The sequence below is a fragment of the Pelodiscus sinensis genome, unplaced genomic scaffold (assembly GCF_049634645.1).
Source record: "Pelodiscus sinensis isolate JC-2024 unplaced genomic scaffold, ASM4963464v1 ctg98, whole genome shotgun sequence".
Taxonomy (NCBI): Eukaryota; Metazoa; Chordata; order Testudines; family Trionychidae; genus Pelodiscus; species Pelodiscus sinensis.
In genome coordinates, this window is record NW_027465895.1 from 140,857 (window position 1) to 159,776 (window position 18,920).

An 18,920-nucleotide genomic window follows, 5' to 3' on the forward strand; every position below is an offset into this window, starting at 1 on the left:
ACCCCCTTGCCCCTCTGCGCCCCTCGCCCCGTCTGCACCCCCTCATTCCGTCTGCACCCCCTTAACTCCATCTGTGACCCCCCCCACCACCATCTGCACCCTCTTAGCTCCATCTGCACCCCCTCATTCCGTCTGCACCCCCTTAACTCCATCTGCGACCCCCCCACCGCCGTCTGCACCCTCTTAACTCCGTCTGCACCCCCTCATTCCGTCTGCACCCCCTTAACTCCATCTGCAACCCCCCCACCGCCATCTGCACCCTCTTAGCTCCATCTGCAGCCCCTCATTCCGTCTACACCCCCTTAACTCCGTCTGCACCCCCTCACCCCGTCTGCACCCCCTCTGCACCTCCTCATTCCGTCTGCACCCCCTTAACTCCATCTGTGACCCCCCACCGCCATCTGCACCCTCTTAACTCCATCTGCACCCCCTCATTCCGTCTGCGACCCCCTCACCCATCTGTGCCCCTTTAACTCCCGTTTGTGCCCCCTCACCTCTGTCTGCGCCCCTTATCCCTGTTTGCACCCCCAACCCCCATCTGCGACCCCTCATCCTTGACTGCACCCCCTTACCTCTGTGTGTGCCCTCTGACCCCCGTCTGCACCCCTTTGCCCATCTGTGCCCCTCGCCCCGTCTGCGCCCCTCACCCGTGTCTGTGCCCCCTTACCCCGTCTGCGCCCCCTTACTCCGTCTGCGCCCCCTTGCCCGTCTGTGCCCCTCGCCCCGTCTGCGCCCCTCACCCATGTCTGTGCCCCCTTACCCCGTCTGTGCCCCCTTACTCCATCTGCACCCCCTTGCCCGTCTGTGCCCCTCGCCCCGTCTGCACCCCTCCCTGCCCCCGGCTGGGGCGCAGAGAGCCAGGCCCAGAGCCCTGCAGGCTGGCCGGGGAAGTCCTGGGAGGAGTTTGGCTGCTCGGGGAGGGGCGGCCCAGCCCCCTTCCTGGGCGGTTCGAGGGCTGGAGTTTATAGCAGCTGGCCGGTCCCCTCCCCGCAGCCTGGACGGTCCAGCTGCGCCATGGCCGGCCTGCTCTGCCTGCTCGGGGGCTGCCTGCTCTGGGTGAGTGCTGCCCTCGCCCGGCGCCGCCCGCTGCAAGCCTGGCCCGGCTGGGCTCCCGGCGCCCCTCTGCCTCCTCGGAGCCAACTCCCTGCCCGGGCAGCCGGGGGCTGGCACCGCGCCACCTCCCCCCCGCCGGCAGAGCGCCCGCCAGCCCGGTGCCAGCCCAGGCCCCGGGGAGGGGGGGCCGGCGGGGGTCAGGCCCGGGCGCTGAGCACACGGGGGCCGGCGGGGGGGACGCGGGCTGGCTGCAGTCGGCTCCCTGCCAGGTGGCTGGTTCCTCATTTCTGTGGCTGGGAATTTCCCTTCATTCTCTTGGATTTCCCGGCCCCGGCCGCTCTGCCCTGCTGCCTGGCAGCCCGGGTGGGACGGGGACGCAGGGGGGGCGGGCAGGGCCTGGGGCCCCCACTGCCCAGGCAAAGGGCCCAGCCAGAGCTGGGGCCAGGCCCCCGCCTGCTCCCTGGGTGAGGCCCAAGGCTTCGCTTTCACTTTCTTTCTGAAGTAGGGGGCTGGAGCAAGCCCCGGAGACAGAGCAAGACCAGCCCAGCCCAGCTCCGGCCAGGGAGCCCCAGGGAGCCCCAGGGAGCAGGCCAGGGGCAGGGCGCAGGGGCAGGGCTGGGTCCCGGGCGGGGAGCGCGCCGGCCGGCCAGGGCGGAAGGGCAGCCCGGAGGCAGCAGGGCACTGGCCGCGGGCGCCCAGCGTCGCCGGTTGCAGCTGAGCGCGCGCCAGGCCCTGGGCATGCAGCGTGAGCCGGGGCGCGGGAGCCGGCTGGCCCTTCCTGCCTCTCGGCACAGGACCTGCGCTCCAGGGTTCCCGCCCAGTTCCCGGGGCGCCAGGCCAGGCCTGCAGGGCGGAGGGGCTGGTTCCCCAGCCCGCTAGGGACGTGGGACGGCACCGTCGGGCTCCGCGCCGCCCCTGGAAGCCCCAAGCCCGGCTCTCCGAGAGCGACCGGCGGCAGCACCGGGCCCCTGCCCTGAGAGCGGCCGCGCTGCCCATGCAGGGCTGGGGCACGTCCCGGTGGGGGAGGGGGCTCCCCAGAGCCCACAGGCTCCTCCCAGCACCGCCCCGTGTCCATCCGTGGCTCGGCCCTGCGGCAGGGAGGGCAGCTGGCAGCCCGCGGGCAGGGCAGCCGGGGTCCCGGTCCTGTCAGCGGTGCCCGGCGTCGCCCTGGCGCGGGGGAGGCAGGGCACCGGGGCGCCAGGGTCCCGTTGTGGTTCCAGCGGGCGCCGGCAGGCAGCTGCGTCTGGGAGCGCCGGGGACGCAGAGGCTGGGCAGAGCCTGTGGGAGCCAGGGGGCAGGAAGAAGGGGGGGTCCTGGCCCGCCTGAGCTCGCCGCTCTCCTCTCTTCCAGCACTGGGCGTCTGTCAGCGCCTTGGACTGCAACCTGCAGCAATACGAGCACCAGGGCACGTGCTGCAGCCGCTGCAGGCCAGGTACGGAGCCGTGTCGCGCCCCAGGCAGCCACCCCAGAGCCGGGCTGGGGCCGCAGCCTTGATCTGCTCCGGGGCGCGTGCAGGGGGGCAGGGCCGGGGGCAGCCGGCGTCCCTCCCTCCGGGGTGTGTGCAGGGGGGGCAGGGCTGGGGTAGCCGGCGTCCCTCCCTCTGGGGCGTGTGCAGGGGGGGCAGGGCTGGGGCAGCCGGCGTCCCTCCCTCTGGGGCGTGTGCAGCGGGGGCAGGGCCGGGGCAGCCGGCGTCCCTCCCTCTGGGGCGTGTGCAGGGGGGGCAGGGCTGGGGCAGCCGGCGTCCCTCCCTCTGGGGCGTGTGCAGGGGGGGCAGGGCCAGGGGCAGCCGGCGTCCCTCCCTCCAGGGCGTGTGCAGGGGGGGCAGGGCCGGGGCAGCCGGCGTCCCTCCCTTCAGGGCGCGTGCAGGAGGTGGTGGGGCAGGGCCTGGCCATGTGGGGCCCTTGTTCTCTGGGGGCTGCCCCCCGCCCCGCCCCCCAGTAACAGGCCGTGCGCCGCGTTGCAGGCTACAAGCTGCAGTCTGACTGCACGGCGGAGAGGGAGTCCGTGTGCGCAGCGTGCGAGTCGAAGCACTTCCAGCCTGGCTGGACGAAGGAGAGACACTGCTCGCCCCACAGATACTGCGACCCCAGTAGGTGCCTTGGGGGTCTCCTCCCTGGGGTAAACCGCCCCCGAGTAATGCTCAGGCCCCCCCCACTGTTGGCTCAGCCCCCGGGCCCTACAGCTGACCTGTGTCTCGCCCCTTTGCCCAGACGCGAAGCTGGTCCTGCGGCTCCCCGGGGACGCGCAGAGCGACACCAAGTGCGAGTGCGAGCTGGGGACGTTCTGCTCCTCCCACGAGTGCCAGACCTGCCTGCCCATCTCTGCCTGCCAGCCGGGCCACGGAGTCGCTCACATAGGTGAGGTGGTGCTCGGAGCCAGACAGAGCGCGTCCCAGCCGGGACCCAGCACAGCCCGAGGGGCACCCAGCCCCATGCGAGCCCCACCGAGGCTGCCCCCGAGACCTGCCAAAGCCTGCCCTGGCATGGGGCACCCAGGGGAGATGGGTACAGGCTGCAACCACTCCATGCGTCATCCCCAGATGCCGCTGTCCAAGGGCTTTGGGAGCTAGGCCCTGCCCCGCCCTCCCCTGCATGGTGCCCTGCCCCGCCCTCCCCTGCATGGCGCCCCGCCCCGCCCTCCCCTGGCACTGCGCCCTGCCCGCCCTCACCTGAACACATGTGATGGACCAGGCCGGTTTGAGCACAGCTGAGGGTGTCCACTCAGGGCGAATTGCTCAAATCCAGGGCTCCTTACAGCCCCCAGACTGGTGACCTCTCCAAACAGGCCACAAACCAGTCCCACAGAGCGCTTCAGCAGCCTGCCTGAAGCCTCCTGAGCAAAACCCCTCCGACACCCCAGCAATATCCGTGCCCCAGGTGGCCCCGGGCCTCATACACCAGTGGGGGGTCCTAGCACCCAATCCCACCTACCCCGAACAAGTCCTGTCCGGTTCCAAGAAACCAGCCACAGATCCCTGGTCAATTTACCCTCTGGACCTTACCCACAAATCACGCTGGGCCAATCCTTTAGAATCTATATCTAAAGGTTTATTATCACAAGAAAGAAAAGCATGAGAGCAAGTTTGTTAAAGGATAGTACATTACATGCACCGAATCTCCCAGTCCTCGATGCAGGCTCTAGCAGAGATGTTGCAGCTGCTGGTTTAAAAGTCCTTGTTGCGCATCCTACGATCAGGATGGGTTCACAGGTCTTCCGGGCTCTTCAATCCCTGCAGTGCTGCCTCTGGGATGAAGTGCTGAGCTGAAGACAAAAATGAAGACCACCACATGGCCTATTTATCCCTCCTTCCTGGCCTCTTCTTGGCTGCAGCAGGTCACCTGGCCAGAGGCCAATCTCTGTGTTCCCTGCTGGCAGCCCTCAGGAGTCAACCCTCATTCTGTGTGTCCTTGGCCCATTGAGAGCCATTGTCCCACAGGGCCTCGCTGATTAGCATGTCCATAGGCCGGGCTCTGCCCAATGCTCAACCACATGCAGGGAAATATTCAGTCTCCACACAGATTACAGATTCCTAACTCCACACACACACATTCTACAGTCACATGACCAGTGTCCATAGGATTAGCAGACAGTGAGCTTCTATTCAGCACCCCACATGGCCCCTTTTATACCATTTTTGGGGCCAGCAGTGACCTGGCTGCTTCCCTCCAATTCAGCAACGTGACACCCCCAACGCAAAATTGATGCAGGAAGTGATGCCAGTAACATCACTGAGGGCATCACAGGCCCCCCCCCCCCATGCTTTGGCTCTGTCTCATCAGGTGTTCTAACCCAATGTTGGAAACAACAGCACAGAGCTGGATCAGCGTATGAGATGATTTTGCCCCGAGCTGAAGAAAGTAGTGACTTTATCTAGGCCAGCTCTGGCAACTCTCTGAACCACAATTAACATTGTGTGAATGCAGGTATTCCCATCCCAAATAGTGAAGGCATTTTTGCACTTAGCCATGAAAACAGAATGGTGGCGTGCCTCAGTTTCCCTTTTCACACAGGACCTTCTGGCTGGAACCTTTTTTGTCCTGTAATAAGTTCCAATATCACACTGTCCCCTTACATACCGGCTGTCGTTCGGTACATCTCCAGACAGATCACATGGTATTTCCATAGGATCATGCCCATTGTATACCTCTACAATTCTCTGCAACAATAATCCATTGGTTACAAGAATTAACATCAGTAACAAGAACAATCCTATCTCAGGTGTATACTGAAATTCCCCATCAGGCCCCTTCTCTGGCCCCACACCATTGTAGTTTTGGCCCTTCAGGTTTAACCTGCAAATCTTCTTGGCCAAAGCAAGTCCTGCCCCTCCCCCTTGTCCTGTGGGCTCCAGGCCTGAAACCTCTGGCCAGACCAAGACAAAGGGCTGGCTGGGCGTGACTCCCTGGCTCACAATGGCCCTGGAATTCTCCCCCTTCCCCCACTCAGTGGGGTAACAGCAGTGAGCTGTAGACTCCCAAGTCTCTCCTCTGTCCCTCTCCAACCTCTGTTTCCACATGGAACCAGATATCAACCTCCCTGATTGAGTATGAGTGTCCACCATGTCCAGAGATGGGAGCGTAACTGCCATCTCCTGCATCCTAGGGAGAGTGACCACACAGCTGTTCTGCTCTGCATACTTAGCTACCCAGCCCTTCTCCTGAATCTGAGACACTAACTTCCCACTCTCCTCATTCACCTGGGAACAATCCTGTCCCACACACACTGACTTCCCAGCAAGCTGGTCACCCACAGTCACTGGGTTAGCAGCCTGCTCCAATTCTCTGGATGTTCCTGCCTCCTCTGGAACAACCCTCAGTCCCTCCGAGACCTCTCCACCACCATCCACACTGGGTTTCCCTAAACCCACTTCAGTGGAGTCACTGCTAACAGACAAGTTCTGTCTGTCAGGCACCAAAACAAGTGCCTCACACAACAAGCCACTGCCCCTTACAGGCAGAGCTTTCTCCTGAATGCCTTCTCCCAGCAAGGCCCTGTCACCTCCCTCAGTCACAGCAAACTGCTTGCTACAAGCACTGCCAGGACTCTCCTCCCTATGAGCTTCCTTAGGCAGCAGTTCACCCTTCCCTGGCTCTGCAGCAGCCTTGCCCTGCTGAGCCCCAACCAATTCCTCCTGCAATTCCCTTACTCCCCGAGTCATCTCTGGCCCCTCAGGCGGATTCACAGACAATCCCCTCTCAGGCACACAGACAGACCCACAAGAGACAGGGTCAGAGGCACCTTCTCCCCCTTTGCAGCGCTCTAGATGGCTGTAAACGTCCACACCATCATTAGGCTCCAGAGTTAACACGCCCTCATTCTCTCCTTGTGCCTGGGCTAAGGGGTCACCCTGGTCCCACAGAGTCACTCCCCCCTCTTCCAGCAACACAGCAGCATCAGGCACAATATCAGTGTCCCCACTGACCGGTCTCTGGGGTTCTGGCCAGACACTGCCTGGATCTACCCAAGTCACAGCATCCTCCTCCCCAGCAGACACAAACGTGACAACGCAGCACTCGGCTCAGTGTGTCCTCTTCATGGCTGCCCAGCCCAGACTGGCCATTGTCTGTGGCTGGTGCTGGGGCACCCCCCAGGCAGTGCTACAGACACCGGCCAGCAGGGGGCAGCCCCACTGAACGCCCCACAGCGTGGGCCCAGGGTCTGCAGAGTAGACAGCCCCCCCCACATAACACCCGCCCTCCCCCACACGGCACCCCGACCCGCCCTCCCCCGACACTGCGCCCCACCCACGGCACCCCGACCCGCCCTCCCCCGGCATTGCACCCCCCATGGCGCCCTGCCCCGCCCTCCCCTGACACTGCGCCCCGCCCGTGGCACCCCGACCCGCCCTCCTCTGGCACTGCGCCCCGCCCATGGCACCCTGCCCCGCCCTCCCCTGACACTGCGCCCCGCCCGTGGCACCCTGCCCCGCCCTCCCCCGGCATTGCACCCCCCATGGCGCCCTGCCCCGCCCTCCTCTGGCACTGCGCCCCGCCCATGGCACCCCGACCCGCCCTCCTCTGGCACTGCGCCCCCCCATGGCGCCCTGCCCCGCCCTCCCCCGGCATTGCACCCCCCATGGCGCCCTGCCCCGCCCTCCTCTGGCACTGCGCCCCGCCCATGGCACCCTGCCCCGCCCTCCCCCGGCATTGCACCCCCCATGGCGCCCTGCCCCGCCCTCCCCTGGCACTGCACCCCCCCCATGGTGCTCTGCCCCGCCCTTCCCTGACACTGCACCACCCATGGCGCCCTGCCCCGCCCTCCCCTGGCACTGCACCCCCCCATGGCGCCCTGCCCCGCCCTCCCCTGGCACTGCACCCCCCCATGGCGCCCTGCCCCGCCCTCCCCTGGCACTGCACCCCCCCCATGGCGCCCTGCCCCGCCCTCCCCTGACACTGCGCCCCCCCATGGCGCCCTGCCCCGCCCTCCCCTGGCACTGCACCCCCCCATGGCGCCCTGCCCCGCCCTCCCCTGGCACTGCACCCCCCCCATGGCGCCCTGCCCCGCCCTTCCCTGACACTGCACCCCCCCATGGCGCCCTGCCCTGGCACTGCGCCCCGCTCTGCTCATGGCGCACTCTGCTCCTTTCCAGCCAACATCTCCTCGGACACTGTCTGTGAGCCGTGTGCACACGGCTACTTCTCCAGCAACTCCTCCGCCTCCGAGCCCTGCCGCCGCTGGACCAGGTACAATGGCACGGCCCTCCGGCCCCACTCCCCCGGGGCCCTGACGGGGTGACACGGGGGCAGGGGCAACAGCTGTGGCAGGGTCTCTGGGGGGTGACGGGGGACGGGGGCAGGAGCTGTGGCAGGGGCCCTGGGGGGGTGACACGGGGGGCGGGGGCAGGAGCTGTGGCAGGGGCCCTGGGGGGGGTGACACGGGGGGCGGGGGCAGGAGCTGTGGCAGGGTCTCTGGGGGGGTGACACGGGGGGCGGGGGCAGGAGCTGTGGCAGGGGCCCGGGAGGGGTGACACGGGGGGCGGGGGCAGGAGCTGTGGCAGGGGCCCTGGGGGGGGGTGACACGGGGGGCGGGGGCAGGAGCTGTGGCAGGGGCCCGGGAGGGGTGACACGGGGGGCGGGGGCAGGAGCTGTGGCAGGGGCCCGGGAGGGGTGACACGGGGGGCGGGGGCAGGAGCTGTGGCAGGGTCTCTGGGGGGGGTGACACGGGGGCGGGGGCAGGAGCTGTGGCAGGGGCCCTGGGGGGGTGACACGGGGGCGGGGGCAGGAGCTGTGGCAGGGGCCCTGGGGGGGTGACACGGGGGGCGGGGGCAGGAGCTGTGGCAGGGGCCCTGGGGGGGTGACACGGGGGGGCGGGGGCAGGAGCTGTGGCAGGGGCCCTGGGGGGGTGACACGGGGGCAGGGGCAGGAGCTGTGGCAGGGGCCCTGGGGGGGTGACACGGGGGGCGGGGGCAGGAGCTGTGGCAGGGGCCCTGGGGGGGTGACACGGGGGGGCGGGGGCAGGAGCTGTGGCAGGTTCTCTGGGGGGTGACGGGGGGCGGGGGCAGGAGCTGTGGCAGGTTCTCTGGGGGGTGACACGGGGGGCGGGGGCAGGAGCTGTGGCAGGGGCCCTGGGGGGTGACGGGGGCGGGGGCAGGAGCTGTGCCGGGGCCCTGGGGGGTGACGGGGGCGGGGGCAGGAGCTGTGGCAGGTTCTCTGGGGGGTGACACGGGGGGCGGGGGCAGGAGCTGTGGCAGGGGCCCTGGGGGGTGACAGGGGCGGGGGCAGGAGCTGTGCCGGGGCCCTGGGGGGTGACGGGGGCGGGGGCAGGAGCTGTGGCAGGGGCCCTGGGGGGTGACGGGGGCGGGGGCAGGAGCTGTGCCGGGGCCCTGGGGGGTGACAGGGGCGGGGGCAGGAGCTGTGCCGGGGCCCTGGGGGGTGACAGGGGCGGGGGCAGGAGCTGTGCCGGGGCCCTGGGGGTGACGTGAGGAGTGGGGGGGTGCAGGGTCAGAGCCCCCTGTGAGGTTGGCTGAGAGCCACTGAGCCAAACTGGAAACCGCTTCCTACCCGGGGTGCTGCAGCCCCCCTCCCCCACGCCCCTCCCTCCTGCCCCTCTGGCTGCCTGCCCTGCCTGCGGCGCCTCCGCACGGGATCCCTCCCCTCAGCCTGGCCGCCTGCGCTGCACGGCGGAGACACACGGGCCCCATAGTCCCCAGGGGGCGGAGCTGGCCCCGCATGGCCCCCATAGGCACCGGGGGGCGGAGCTGGCCCCGCATGGCCCCCATAAGCACCGGGGGGGGGGCGGAGCTGGCCCCCATAGGCACCGGGGGGCGGAGCTGGCCCCGCATGGCCCCCATAGGCACCGGGGGCAGAAAATGACCCCACATGGCCCCCATAGGCACCGGGGGGCGGAGCTGGCCCCGCATGGCCCCCATAGGCACCGGGGGGGGCGGAGCTGGCCCCGCATGGCCCCCATAGGCACCGGGGGCAGAAAATGACCCCGCATGGCCCCCATAGGCACCGGGGGGCGGAGCTGGCCCCGCATGGCCCCCATAGGCACCGGGGGGGCAGAGCTGGCCCCGCATGGCCCCCATAGGCACCGGGGGCAGAAAATGACCCCACATGGCCCCCATAGGCACCGGGGGGCGGAGCTGGCCCCGCATGGCCCCCATAGGCACCGGGGGGCAGAGCTGGCCCCGCATGGCCCCTATAGGCACCGGGGGGCGGAGCTGGCCCCGCATGGCCCCCATAGGCACCGGGGGCAGAAAATGACCCCACATGGCCCCCATAGGCACCGGGGGGCAGAGCTGGCCCCGCATGGCCCCCATAGGCACCGGGGGGCAGAGCTGGCCCCGCATGGCCCCCATAGGCACCGGGGGGCAGAGCTGGCCCCGCATGGCCCCCATAGGCACCGGGGGGGGGCGGAGCTGGCCCCGCATGGCCCCCATAGGCACCGGGGGGGGGCGGAGCTGGCCCCGCATGGCCCCCATAGGCACCGGGGGGGGGCGGAGCTGGCCCCGCATGGCCCCCATAGGCACCGGGGGGCGGAGCTGGCCCCACATGGCCCCCATAGGCACCGGGGGGCGGAGCTGGCCCCGCATGGCCCCTATAGGCACCGGGGGGCGGAGCTGGCCCCGCATGGCCCCCATAGGCACCGGGGGGCGGAGCTGGCCCCGCATGGGGGGGGGGCGGAGCTGGCCCCGCATGGGGGGGGGCGGAGCTGGCCCCACATGGCCCCCATAGGCACCGGGGGGCGGAGCTGGCCCCGCATGGCCCCCATAGGCACCGGGGGGCGGAGCTGGCCCCGCATGGCCCCCATAGGCACCGGGGGGCGGAGCTGGCCCCGCATGGCCCCCATAGGCACTGGGGGGGCGGAGCTGGCCCCACATGGCCCCCATAGGCACCAGGGGAGCCCCCCGCCCGTTCACAGCTGCTGCCCGCGGGCAGGTGCGCGGTTGCCCTGGCTCCGGGCCTGACCCGGCTCTGCCGTCTCTGCAGCTGCGAGGCGCAGGGGCTGCTGGTGAAGGCCAACGGGACGAGCCGCGTGGACGTGCTTTGTGGTGAGTGCCGAGCTCCGGGCCCTGCCAGGGGGCACAGGCGGCAGGGGGAGGGGATTTGGGGGTCCTTGGGGGGGAGCCCCTTGGGGCCTGATCCCGCCAGCTCTCTGGCACGGGCCCCTTGTGCCACCTGCCCCAATGCTCACCCTGGGCCCGGCTCCCCGTGCGTCCTGCCAGCGCAGGGTCCTGGCTGCTGCCCTCCGGGTTCTCCCTGGTCCCCGCCGCTGCCCCCCAGAGCTGGCTGCATTTCCCTGCAGACCCAGGGCCCCAGCAGCGGGTGCCCCGGGGGCGGGCGTCGCGCTGGCGCGCAGGGCTCAGTCGCCGTCCCCTCCTCTCTCGCCAGAGCCCAGGCGCAGCCGCTCCCCGGCGCTGGTGCTGATCCCCGTCGTTGTGGCCACCACCTGCCTCGTGGGGCTCGGCCTCCTCCTGTGTCGGAAAGGTGAGCGCCGGGCGGCGTCAGGCCCACGCAGGGCACCCCGCCAGTGCTCCCTGCCCATAGCGCCCTGGGCACACGGGCACCACGGCAGAGCTCAGCCGGCTCCCTCCTGTGGCCCCCCCGGTGGCTGTGCTGGGCAGGGGTCTGGGCTGGCCGGGGGACAGGGTTAGCAGGGGGGTGCTGGGCGAGGGGGCAGGGTTGGCGGGGGGGCGCTGGGCGGGGGCCTGGGCTGGGCGGGCAGGGTTGGCAGGGGGGCACTGGGCGGGGGGGCTGGGCTGGGCGGCAGGGGGGTGCTGGGCGGGGTGCTGGGCTGGGTGGGAGGGCAGGGTTGGCAGGGGGGTGCTTGGCGGGGGACTGGCTGGGGGCTGGGCTGGGCAGGGGGTGGGGCTGAGGGTGGGACTGGGGGGGGCTGGGCGGGGGACTGGCCGGGGGGGCAGGAGGAGCGGGGGGCTGGGCTGGGGGTGGGACTGGGGGGGCGCTGGGCGGGGGACTGGCCGGGGGGCAGGGCTGGGGGGGGAATGGCTGGGGGGGCAGGCGGAGCGGGGGGCTGGGCTGGGGGTGGGACTGGGGGGGCGCTGGGCGGGGGACTGGCCGGGGGGCAGCGCTGGGGGGGGGAATGGCTGGGGGGGCAGGCGGAGCGGGGGGCTGGGCTGGGGGTGGGACTGGCGGGGCGCTGGGCGGGGGACTGGCCGGGGGGCAGGGCTGGGGGGGATATGGCTGGGGGGGCAGGTGGAGCGGGGGGCTGGGCTGGGGGCGCACTGGGCGGGGGACTGGCCGGGGGGGCAGGGCTGGGGGGGGAATGGCTGGGGGGGCAGGTGGAGCGGGGGGCTGGGCTGGGGGTGGGACTGGGGGGGCGCTGGGCGGGGGACTGGCCGGGGGGCAGGGCTGGGGGGGACTGGGGGGGCAGGGCTGGGGGGGATATGGCTGGGGGGGCAGGCGGAGTGGGGGGCTGGGCTGGGACGGGGGGGCGCTGGGCGGGGGACTGGCCAGGGGGGCAGGGCTGGGGGGGATATGGCTGGGGGGGCAGGTGGAGCGGGGGGCTGGGCTGGGACTGGGGGCGCGCTGGGCGGGGGACTGGCCGGGGGGGCAGGGCTGGGGGGGAATGGCTGGGGGGGCAGGCGGAGCTGGGGGCTGGGCTGGGGGTGGGACTGGGGGGGGCGCTGGGCAGGGGACTGGCCGGGGGGCAGGCGGAGCGGGGGGCTGGGCTGGGGGTGGGACTGGGGGGGCGCTGGGCGGGGGACTGGCCGGGGGGGGCAGGAGGAGCGGGGGGCTGGGCTGGGCAGGCCGGGGCTCTCACTCCCCCGTCTCTGTTCCTGGTCTAGGTTGCCGGCCGTGGGTGCAGAAGCAGGTGGGTGCCCGGCGCCGCCCCCACTTCTGGGGTGGGAAAGCAGCTGCCAGGACCCGGCCCCACGCGGGGCTCCCCTCCCGGCCCCAGGGACAGGCCGGATGCTCGGCCCTGGGGCCACTGACTGGGCCAGAGGGGAGGAGGGAGGCAGCCTGGGCCCTGGCCCAGCCCTGCCTGAGGGCGCCCCGTGACGGGGGGGGGGAGAGACGGGGGGGGCTTCCTGGAGTCTGGGGCAGGGTCCCTGCATCTCCCCCCTCGAATCCCGCAGCAGCCCAGCAGGGGGCAGCAGGAGCCTGAACAAAGGCAAAGGGCTCACCAGCCCCACGCTGCCTGTTGGAGGGGCTGCCGCAGGACCCCCTCTGCCCCCTCTGCCCCCACCGTCCCCTCACCTGCCCCCCCTTTCCCTCCACCTGCCCCCTCTGCCCCCACCGTCCCCTCACCTGCCCCCACTTGCCCCCCTTTCCCCCCACCTGCCCCCTCTGCCCCCAGTCCCCTCACCTGCCCCCCCTTTCCCCCCACCTGCCCCCTCTGCCCCCACCGTCCCCCCACCTGCCCCCTCTGCCCCCACCTTCCCCCCACTTGTCCCCTCTGCCCCCACCGTCCCCTCACCTGCCCCCCCTTTCCCCCCACCTGCCCCCTCTGCCCCCAGTCCCCTCACCTGCCCCCTCTGCCCCCACCGTCCCCTCACCTGCCCCCACCTGCCCCCCCTTTCCCCCCACCTGCCCCCTCTGCCCCCACCGTCCCCTCACCTGCCCCCCCTTTCCCCCCACCTGCCCCCTCTGCCCCCACCGTCCCCCCACCTGCCCCCTCTGCCCCCTCACCTGCCCCCTCTTGCCCCCTCTGCCCCCACCGTCCCCTCACCTGCCCCCACCTGCCCCCCTTTTCCCCCCACCTGCCCCCTCTGCCCCCACTGTCCCCTCACCTGCCCCCTCTGCCCCCACTTGCCCCCACTGTCCCCACCTTGTCCCCACCTTCCCCTCACCTGTCCCCACCTGCCCCCACTTGCCCCCACTGTCCCCTCACCTGCCCCCTCTGTCCCCACCTTGTCCCCACCTTCCCCTCACCTGTCCCCACTGCCCAGCAGGCTGTGGAGCTGCCGGAGCCCGTGGAGATCGTGCTGCTGCCGCCGGCGGCCAAGGAGGTGTGCGAGGAGCATGACGAGCGCCAGGACTTCCCCGTCCAGGAGACCCTGATGGGGCGCCAGCCGGTGGCGCAGGAGGACGGCAAGGAGAGTCGCATCTCGGAGCAGGAGCGGCTGTGAGGCCTGGCGTGGGGAGCAGCTGCCTCCCTCGGCGCACCCAGGCCCCTGCTCTGGGCCGCGGGCAGCGCGATGGGCCAAGCACTCCCGGCACGCACAGGGGCCCTGGCCGACCCCGTTTCACCGCACACAGAAAGGACTCGCGCCAGGGCCGGCAGGGAGCCCCAGCGTCCGGCCGCCTCTTGCTGCGCCGGCCTGACGTGCTGCGCCCCACGCCCGGACGTGATGGCGCACTCACCGCTCGGCGTGCGGCGGAAGAGCCAGCCTTCTCCTCCTGGGCCGCCCAAGTGCAGAATAAAGGTTGTTCTGTGCACCGAGGCATGCGCAAATGTGCACGCACACTCCCTGTGAGCACACTCCCGCTCGCTCAGCCGTGTGCACACGCGGGGCAGGGCCGTGCACCACACGTGTGCGGACGTGTGCCCACGCTGCCCCCTGCTGCCCTGAAGGAGAGCCGCTGGGCTGAGCCCCCCGCCAGCCCTCGGGAGGAGCCGGCCTATTTGCTGCCGACAGGTTGACATTTCCGCGGGACCGGCTCCTCTCCCCGGGCTGTGGCGCCGTGACAACGGGAACAGTGACGCTCCAGCACGCGCTGGCACACGGCCGCTATTCACGGGTCCTTCTCCTGGCCACCCGCCCGGCTCTCGTGGAGTCACTCGGCGGCCCCTCCCTTGCGGAGTCACTCGGCAGCCCCTCCCGCCCAGGCTACGTGGGCACTACGGGGTTCTCCCGGGTATCTGGGCAAAGCTGCAGGGCGCCCAGGGAAGGCGTCGGCTCTTCTGCGGGGGAGCAGGCGAGCGGCTGCGGCGGCGAGGACGACGGGCTGTTCCGGGACGTTCACAATTTGCGGAGAACAGTGTAGTGGCAACACAGCCCCGCGTCACCCGGTGGCCCCTCCACGCCCCGGGGCCGGACTCACGCGGCAGAGCTAGGACTTGCAGGGCCTGGCACGGAGCCGGGCAGCCCTGGAGCCCAGGTGGCCCTGCCAGGAGCAGTGGTTGCCAGTGCCAGAGACAAAGGGCAGCCGGGGGGCTGCCAGGAGCCAGTGAGACCCAGGCCAGCTCTGGGGACTGGCCCTGCCGCCCCCCCACGCTGCGCCACGTTCCCTCACGGCCCCACACAGCCCGCCCCACCCCCCGCGGAGGCCGGGATAACAGCAAAGACTGCCTGCTGGGGAGATGGGGGGCAGAGGCGCCAGAGGAGATGGGGGCAGGGCCCACTGGGGAGATGGGGGGCAGGGCCTGCTGGGGAGATGGGGGGCAGAGGCCCACTGAGGTGATGGGGGGCAGAGGCCCTGAGGGAGATGGGGACAGGGCCCGCTGGGGAGATGGGGGGCAAGGCCCACTGGGGAGATGGGGGGGCAGAGGCCCCTGGGGAGATGGGGACAGGGCCCGCTGGGGAGATGGGGGGCAGGGCCCGCTGGGGAGATGGGGGGGCAGAGGCCCCTGGGGAGATGGGGGGCAGAGGCCCCTGGGGAGATGGGGGACAGGGCCCGCTGGGGAGATGGGGGGCAGGGCCCGCTGGGGAGATGGGGGGGCAGAGGCCCCTGGGGAGATGGGGGGGCAGAGGCCCCTGGGGAGATGGGGGCAGGGCCCGCTGGGGAGATGGGGATGAGCGTTCGGGTTGGCTGGCTGCCGCTGGCAAGCCTTGCAGGGCCCAGAGTTGCTCTTGAAAGCCCAGCGCCCTGGCACCTGCCCCTCGCTCACAGCGTCCAGGCCTCTGTGTCTCCTGTGCCTGGCCGGGAAGCAGCGCCTGTGGCCAACCCCTCGCCGGCTGCTGGGGAACGGAGGTCGGCCTGCGGGTGCCCTGTGCGCGGGGGGTGGGGGGGCGCCAGGAGGCCACATTGACTGTCACTAATTACACAGCTGCAGTTGGGGGGAGCACGTTGCTCAGGCTGAGAGGGAAGGTGGGGGGGTGGAGGGGGCTGGGCTGGTGGCGAGGGGGCTGCAGGGGGCTGGGCTGGCAGCAAGGGGGCTCGGGGAGCTGGGCTGGCGGCGAGGGGGCTGCAGGGGGCTGGGCTGGCAGCGAGGGGGCTGCAGGGGGCTGGGCTGGCGGCGAGGGGTCTGCAGGGGGCTGGGCTGGCGGCGAGGGGTCTGCAGGGGGCTGGGCTGGCAGCGAGGGGGCTCGGGGAGCTGGGCTGGCGGCGAGGGGGCTGCAGGGAGCTGGGCTGGCGGCGAGGGGGCTGCAGGAGCTGGGCTGGCGGCGAGGGGGCTGCAGGGGGCTGGGCTGGCAGTGAGGGGGCTTGGGGAGCTGGGCTGGCAGCGAGGGGGCTTGGGGAGCTGGGCTGGCGGCGAGGGGGCTGCAGGGGGCTGAGCTGGCGGCGAGGGGGCTCGGGGAGCTGGGCTGGCGGCGAGGGGGCTCGGGGAGCTGGGCTGGCGGCGAGGGGGCTCGGGGAGCTGGGCTGGCGGTGAGGGGGCTGCAGGGAGCTGGGCTGGCGGCGAGGGGGCTGCAGGGGGCTGGGCTGGCAGCGAGGGGGCTCGGGGAGCTGGGCTGGCGGCGAGGGGGCTCGGGGAGCTGGGCTGGCAGCGAGGGGGCTGCAGGGAGCTGGGCTGGCGGCGAGGGGGCTGCAGGGAGCTGGGCTGGCGGCGAGGGGGCTGCAGGGGGCTGGGCTGGCAGCGAGGGGGCTCGGGGAGCTGGGCTGGCGGCGAGGGGGCTCGGGGAGCTGGGCTGGCGGCGAGGGGGCTGCAGGGAGCTGGGCTGGCGGCGAGGGGGCTGCAGGGGGCTGGGCTGGCAGCGAGGGGGCTCGGGGAGCTGGGCTGGCGGCGAGGGGGCTCGGGGAGCTGGGCTGGCAGCGAGGGGGCTGCAGGCTGCAGCGCTGCCCCAGTACCCCACTTCCCGGGCCAGGGCCCGTGAAAATCCCCGAGCCACATGCTGGGCCAGGTGCATGCTCCTGCCCGGGGCTGTCAGCGAGCAACGAGAAAGAATCCCTCGCTCCATGCCCCTCACACCCCCAGGCCTGGCCCTCAGCCCCGGGGTCGGGGGGCAGCGAGGGGGCTCGGGGAGCTGGGCTGCCGGCGAGGGGGCTACAGGGAGCTGGGCTGGCAGCGAGGGGGGCTCTGGGCTGGCAGCGAGGGGGGCTCTGGGCTGGCAGCGAGGGGGCTCTGGGCTGGCAGGATGAGCCCTGACTAGGCAGTGCCAAGCGATGACACAAAAGGCTGCGTCTACACTGCAGGCTTCTTGCACAAGGACTGTTTTGCAGAAGTTCTTGTGCAAAAGGTCTTGTGCAAGAGTGTGGCCACACGGCCAGGTGCTTTCGCGCAAGGGTGCCCATGGCCGTGCGGACGCTCTCTTGCACAAGAAAGCTCTGGTGGCCATTTTAGCCAGAGGGGTTTCTTGCACAAGAAATTCCTGTTGCCTGTCTCGCTGCCTGCGCGTGGAGGAGCTCTTGCGCAGGAGGGCGTATTTCTCGCGGGGAGAGGGATAACTCTCCCGGAACACGCCCTGGTTTCCGACGCGGGCCTGTAACTCCACTTGCGCAGGAACACGCGTGCAGCGTAGACGCTCGGCAGGTTTTTGCGTGAGAACAGCCATTCTTGTGCAAAGAGCCTGCAGTGTATATGTAGCCAAGGGGTGTGATGGGGCATCTGCCCCGCACTGGCCCGTTAAGGGTTAAATGCAGCCCTGGGGAGGGCTGAGTGGAGCCCGCAGCTGGGGCAGATGCAGCCAAGGAGGACCCAGCTGCGGCTGGATAAAAAAGGGCTCCTGCCAGGGGGGAGACTCAAGACTCCCTCTTGCTCCAGTTGGAGGCTTCCTGACCCAGAGCAGGGCTGGGGGCAGGCAAAGCCGGGGAGCCCTGGCCAGGCTGCCAGGCCTCGGGGCGCCTGAGGGTCCTAGGGCTGGGGGGGGGGGGGGGGGGCAGAAAAGGCAGCAGATCCACATCCCTGCCAATGAGGGCAGGGATCCCTTGTTTTCTGGTTAGGGAATTTGGATCTGATGGCTGTGCTGGTAGAAATGGGTTTTCTTCTCTCTTGTAACTAAGTTTTGGCCCATGGGGGAATCCTCCTTATGACTTGGTGGCTCTGACCATCTAGCCATTCCAACCGTGCTTGTAACTGGGGTATTGTTTTGACAATAAAAGTTCTTTCTCTTTTATGTAACCTGGTGTTAACCAGCAGCTTGTACCCGACTGGCCCGGTTGGGCAGCCAGCACGGGCCCCTCTGCGGAGCTCCAGCGCCGGGGGCTCAGCTGGGAAGGCCGAGGTGTGGTCTGAGGGGCATGTAGGGCTGCCAGGCGGCTGGATCTGGGCTGGTATTTGCGGTCACTGTGGGGTTTTTTTTTTTCCCCCCCAACTGTTTTTTTTCCAGCCATGTTCGGTATTTTTTGTGAAACTCTCTGGCCACCCCAGGGGCACATGGCAGACGCCTGTCGGCGCAGCTCATAGGGGAGCGGCTCTGGGACGTAGCGGGGCGGGGTCTGCTCTGTAACCCAGGGTCCCCTGTGCTGGGCTGTGATTCCCACTGACTCACCCACGTGTGGATTGGCCCAGACACCTAGGTCCAGCCTGGGCAGGTAACGAGGCTCTTCCGGGGGGGGGGGGGACAAAGGGAGGGGGCGGAGACGCCACCTGGCTGGGGGCAGGCCTGGGAGCGGGGCAGTTTTTGGCTGGAAAACCATGAAGAGAAGAGACTGAGCTGAGTGTTGGGAGTTCAGGGGCCTGGGGACCTGCCCCAAGGGGTCTGAGGCTGCCTGGCCCTGACGCCTGTACCCACGTCACGCCTGTGCTGGGCGGGGTCCTGGAGAAGCAATACCCCCCCTCCCCCGTTCCGCTGGCCGGCCGAGTCTCATCGTGCTGGAGACGGGGGTGCAGGGTCGGGGGACCCCGCAGCCCTCACGGGCTCCCTGCTCTCAGCCCGCCCCAACAAGCTGTTTGGAGATAAAGGCCCAGCCCCTCCCCCATGTGCAGGGAGGAGCCAGGGCCAAGTGGGGGCTGGGCCCAGTGAGGGGGGCGGGGACCCTGCTTGCGGGGGCGGCGGGTCGCTGACAGCCACAGACCCAGGCCCAGCCAGGGGGGCGTCTGCACCCAGCACCCCCACTTCCCACCCAGCTCTGCCACGCCCCCACCTCCGAGCCCGTCGCTCCCGCCAGCCTGTGCCAGTGGCACCCAGCAAGGGGTGCCGACCCCGGGCCCTTGGCAGTGCCCTGCAGGCACCTCGGCCACCGGCTGCTCCCTCTAGGGCAGCAGAGCAAGCCCCTTGTCTGTGCCCATGGGGCAGGGCCCCGCCCCTTCTGTGTGCCCGTGGGGCAGGGCCCCGCCCCTTCTCTCTGTACCCGTGGGGCCGCGCCCCGCCCCTTCTCTCTGTACCCGTGGGGCCGCGCCCCGTGCCCTGCAGGTCACAG

The 18,920-nt window shown here is 70.5% G+C and overlaps 1 protein-coding gene across 1 annotated transcript; it reads left to right on the plus strand.

The window, feature by feature from the left end:
- The first annotated feature begins 927 nt into the window (after positions 1 to 927).
- Positions 928 to 17,679, plus strand: CD40 (CD40 molecule). Its single transcript, XM_075916195.1, has 9 exons — positions 928 to 1,056; positions 2,404 to 2,485; positions 3,017 to 3,142; positions 3,264 to 3,410; positions 7,643 to 7,736; positions 10,485 to 10,546; positions 10,887 to 10,982; positions 12,302 to 12,327; positions 13,409 to 17,679. Exons 1-9 carry the CDS (start codon positions 1,015 to 1,017, stop codon positions 13,583 to 13,585), a joined length of 852 nt encoding a protein of 283 aa, XP_075772310.1. The 5' UTR covers positions 928 to 1,014; the 3' UTR covers positions 13,586 to 17,679.
- Positions 17,680 to 18,920: the final 1,241 nt, after the last annotated feature.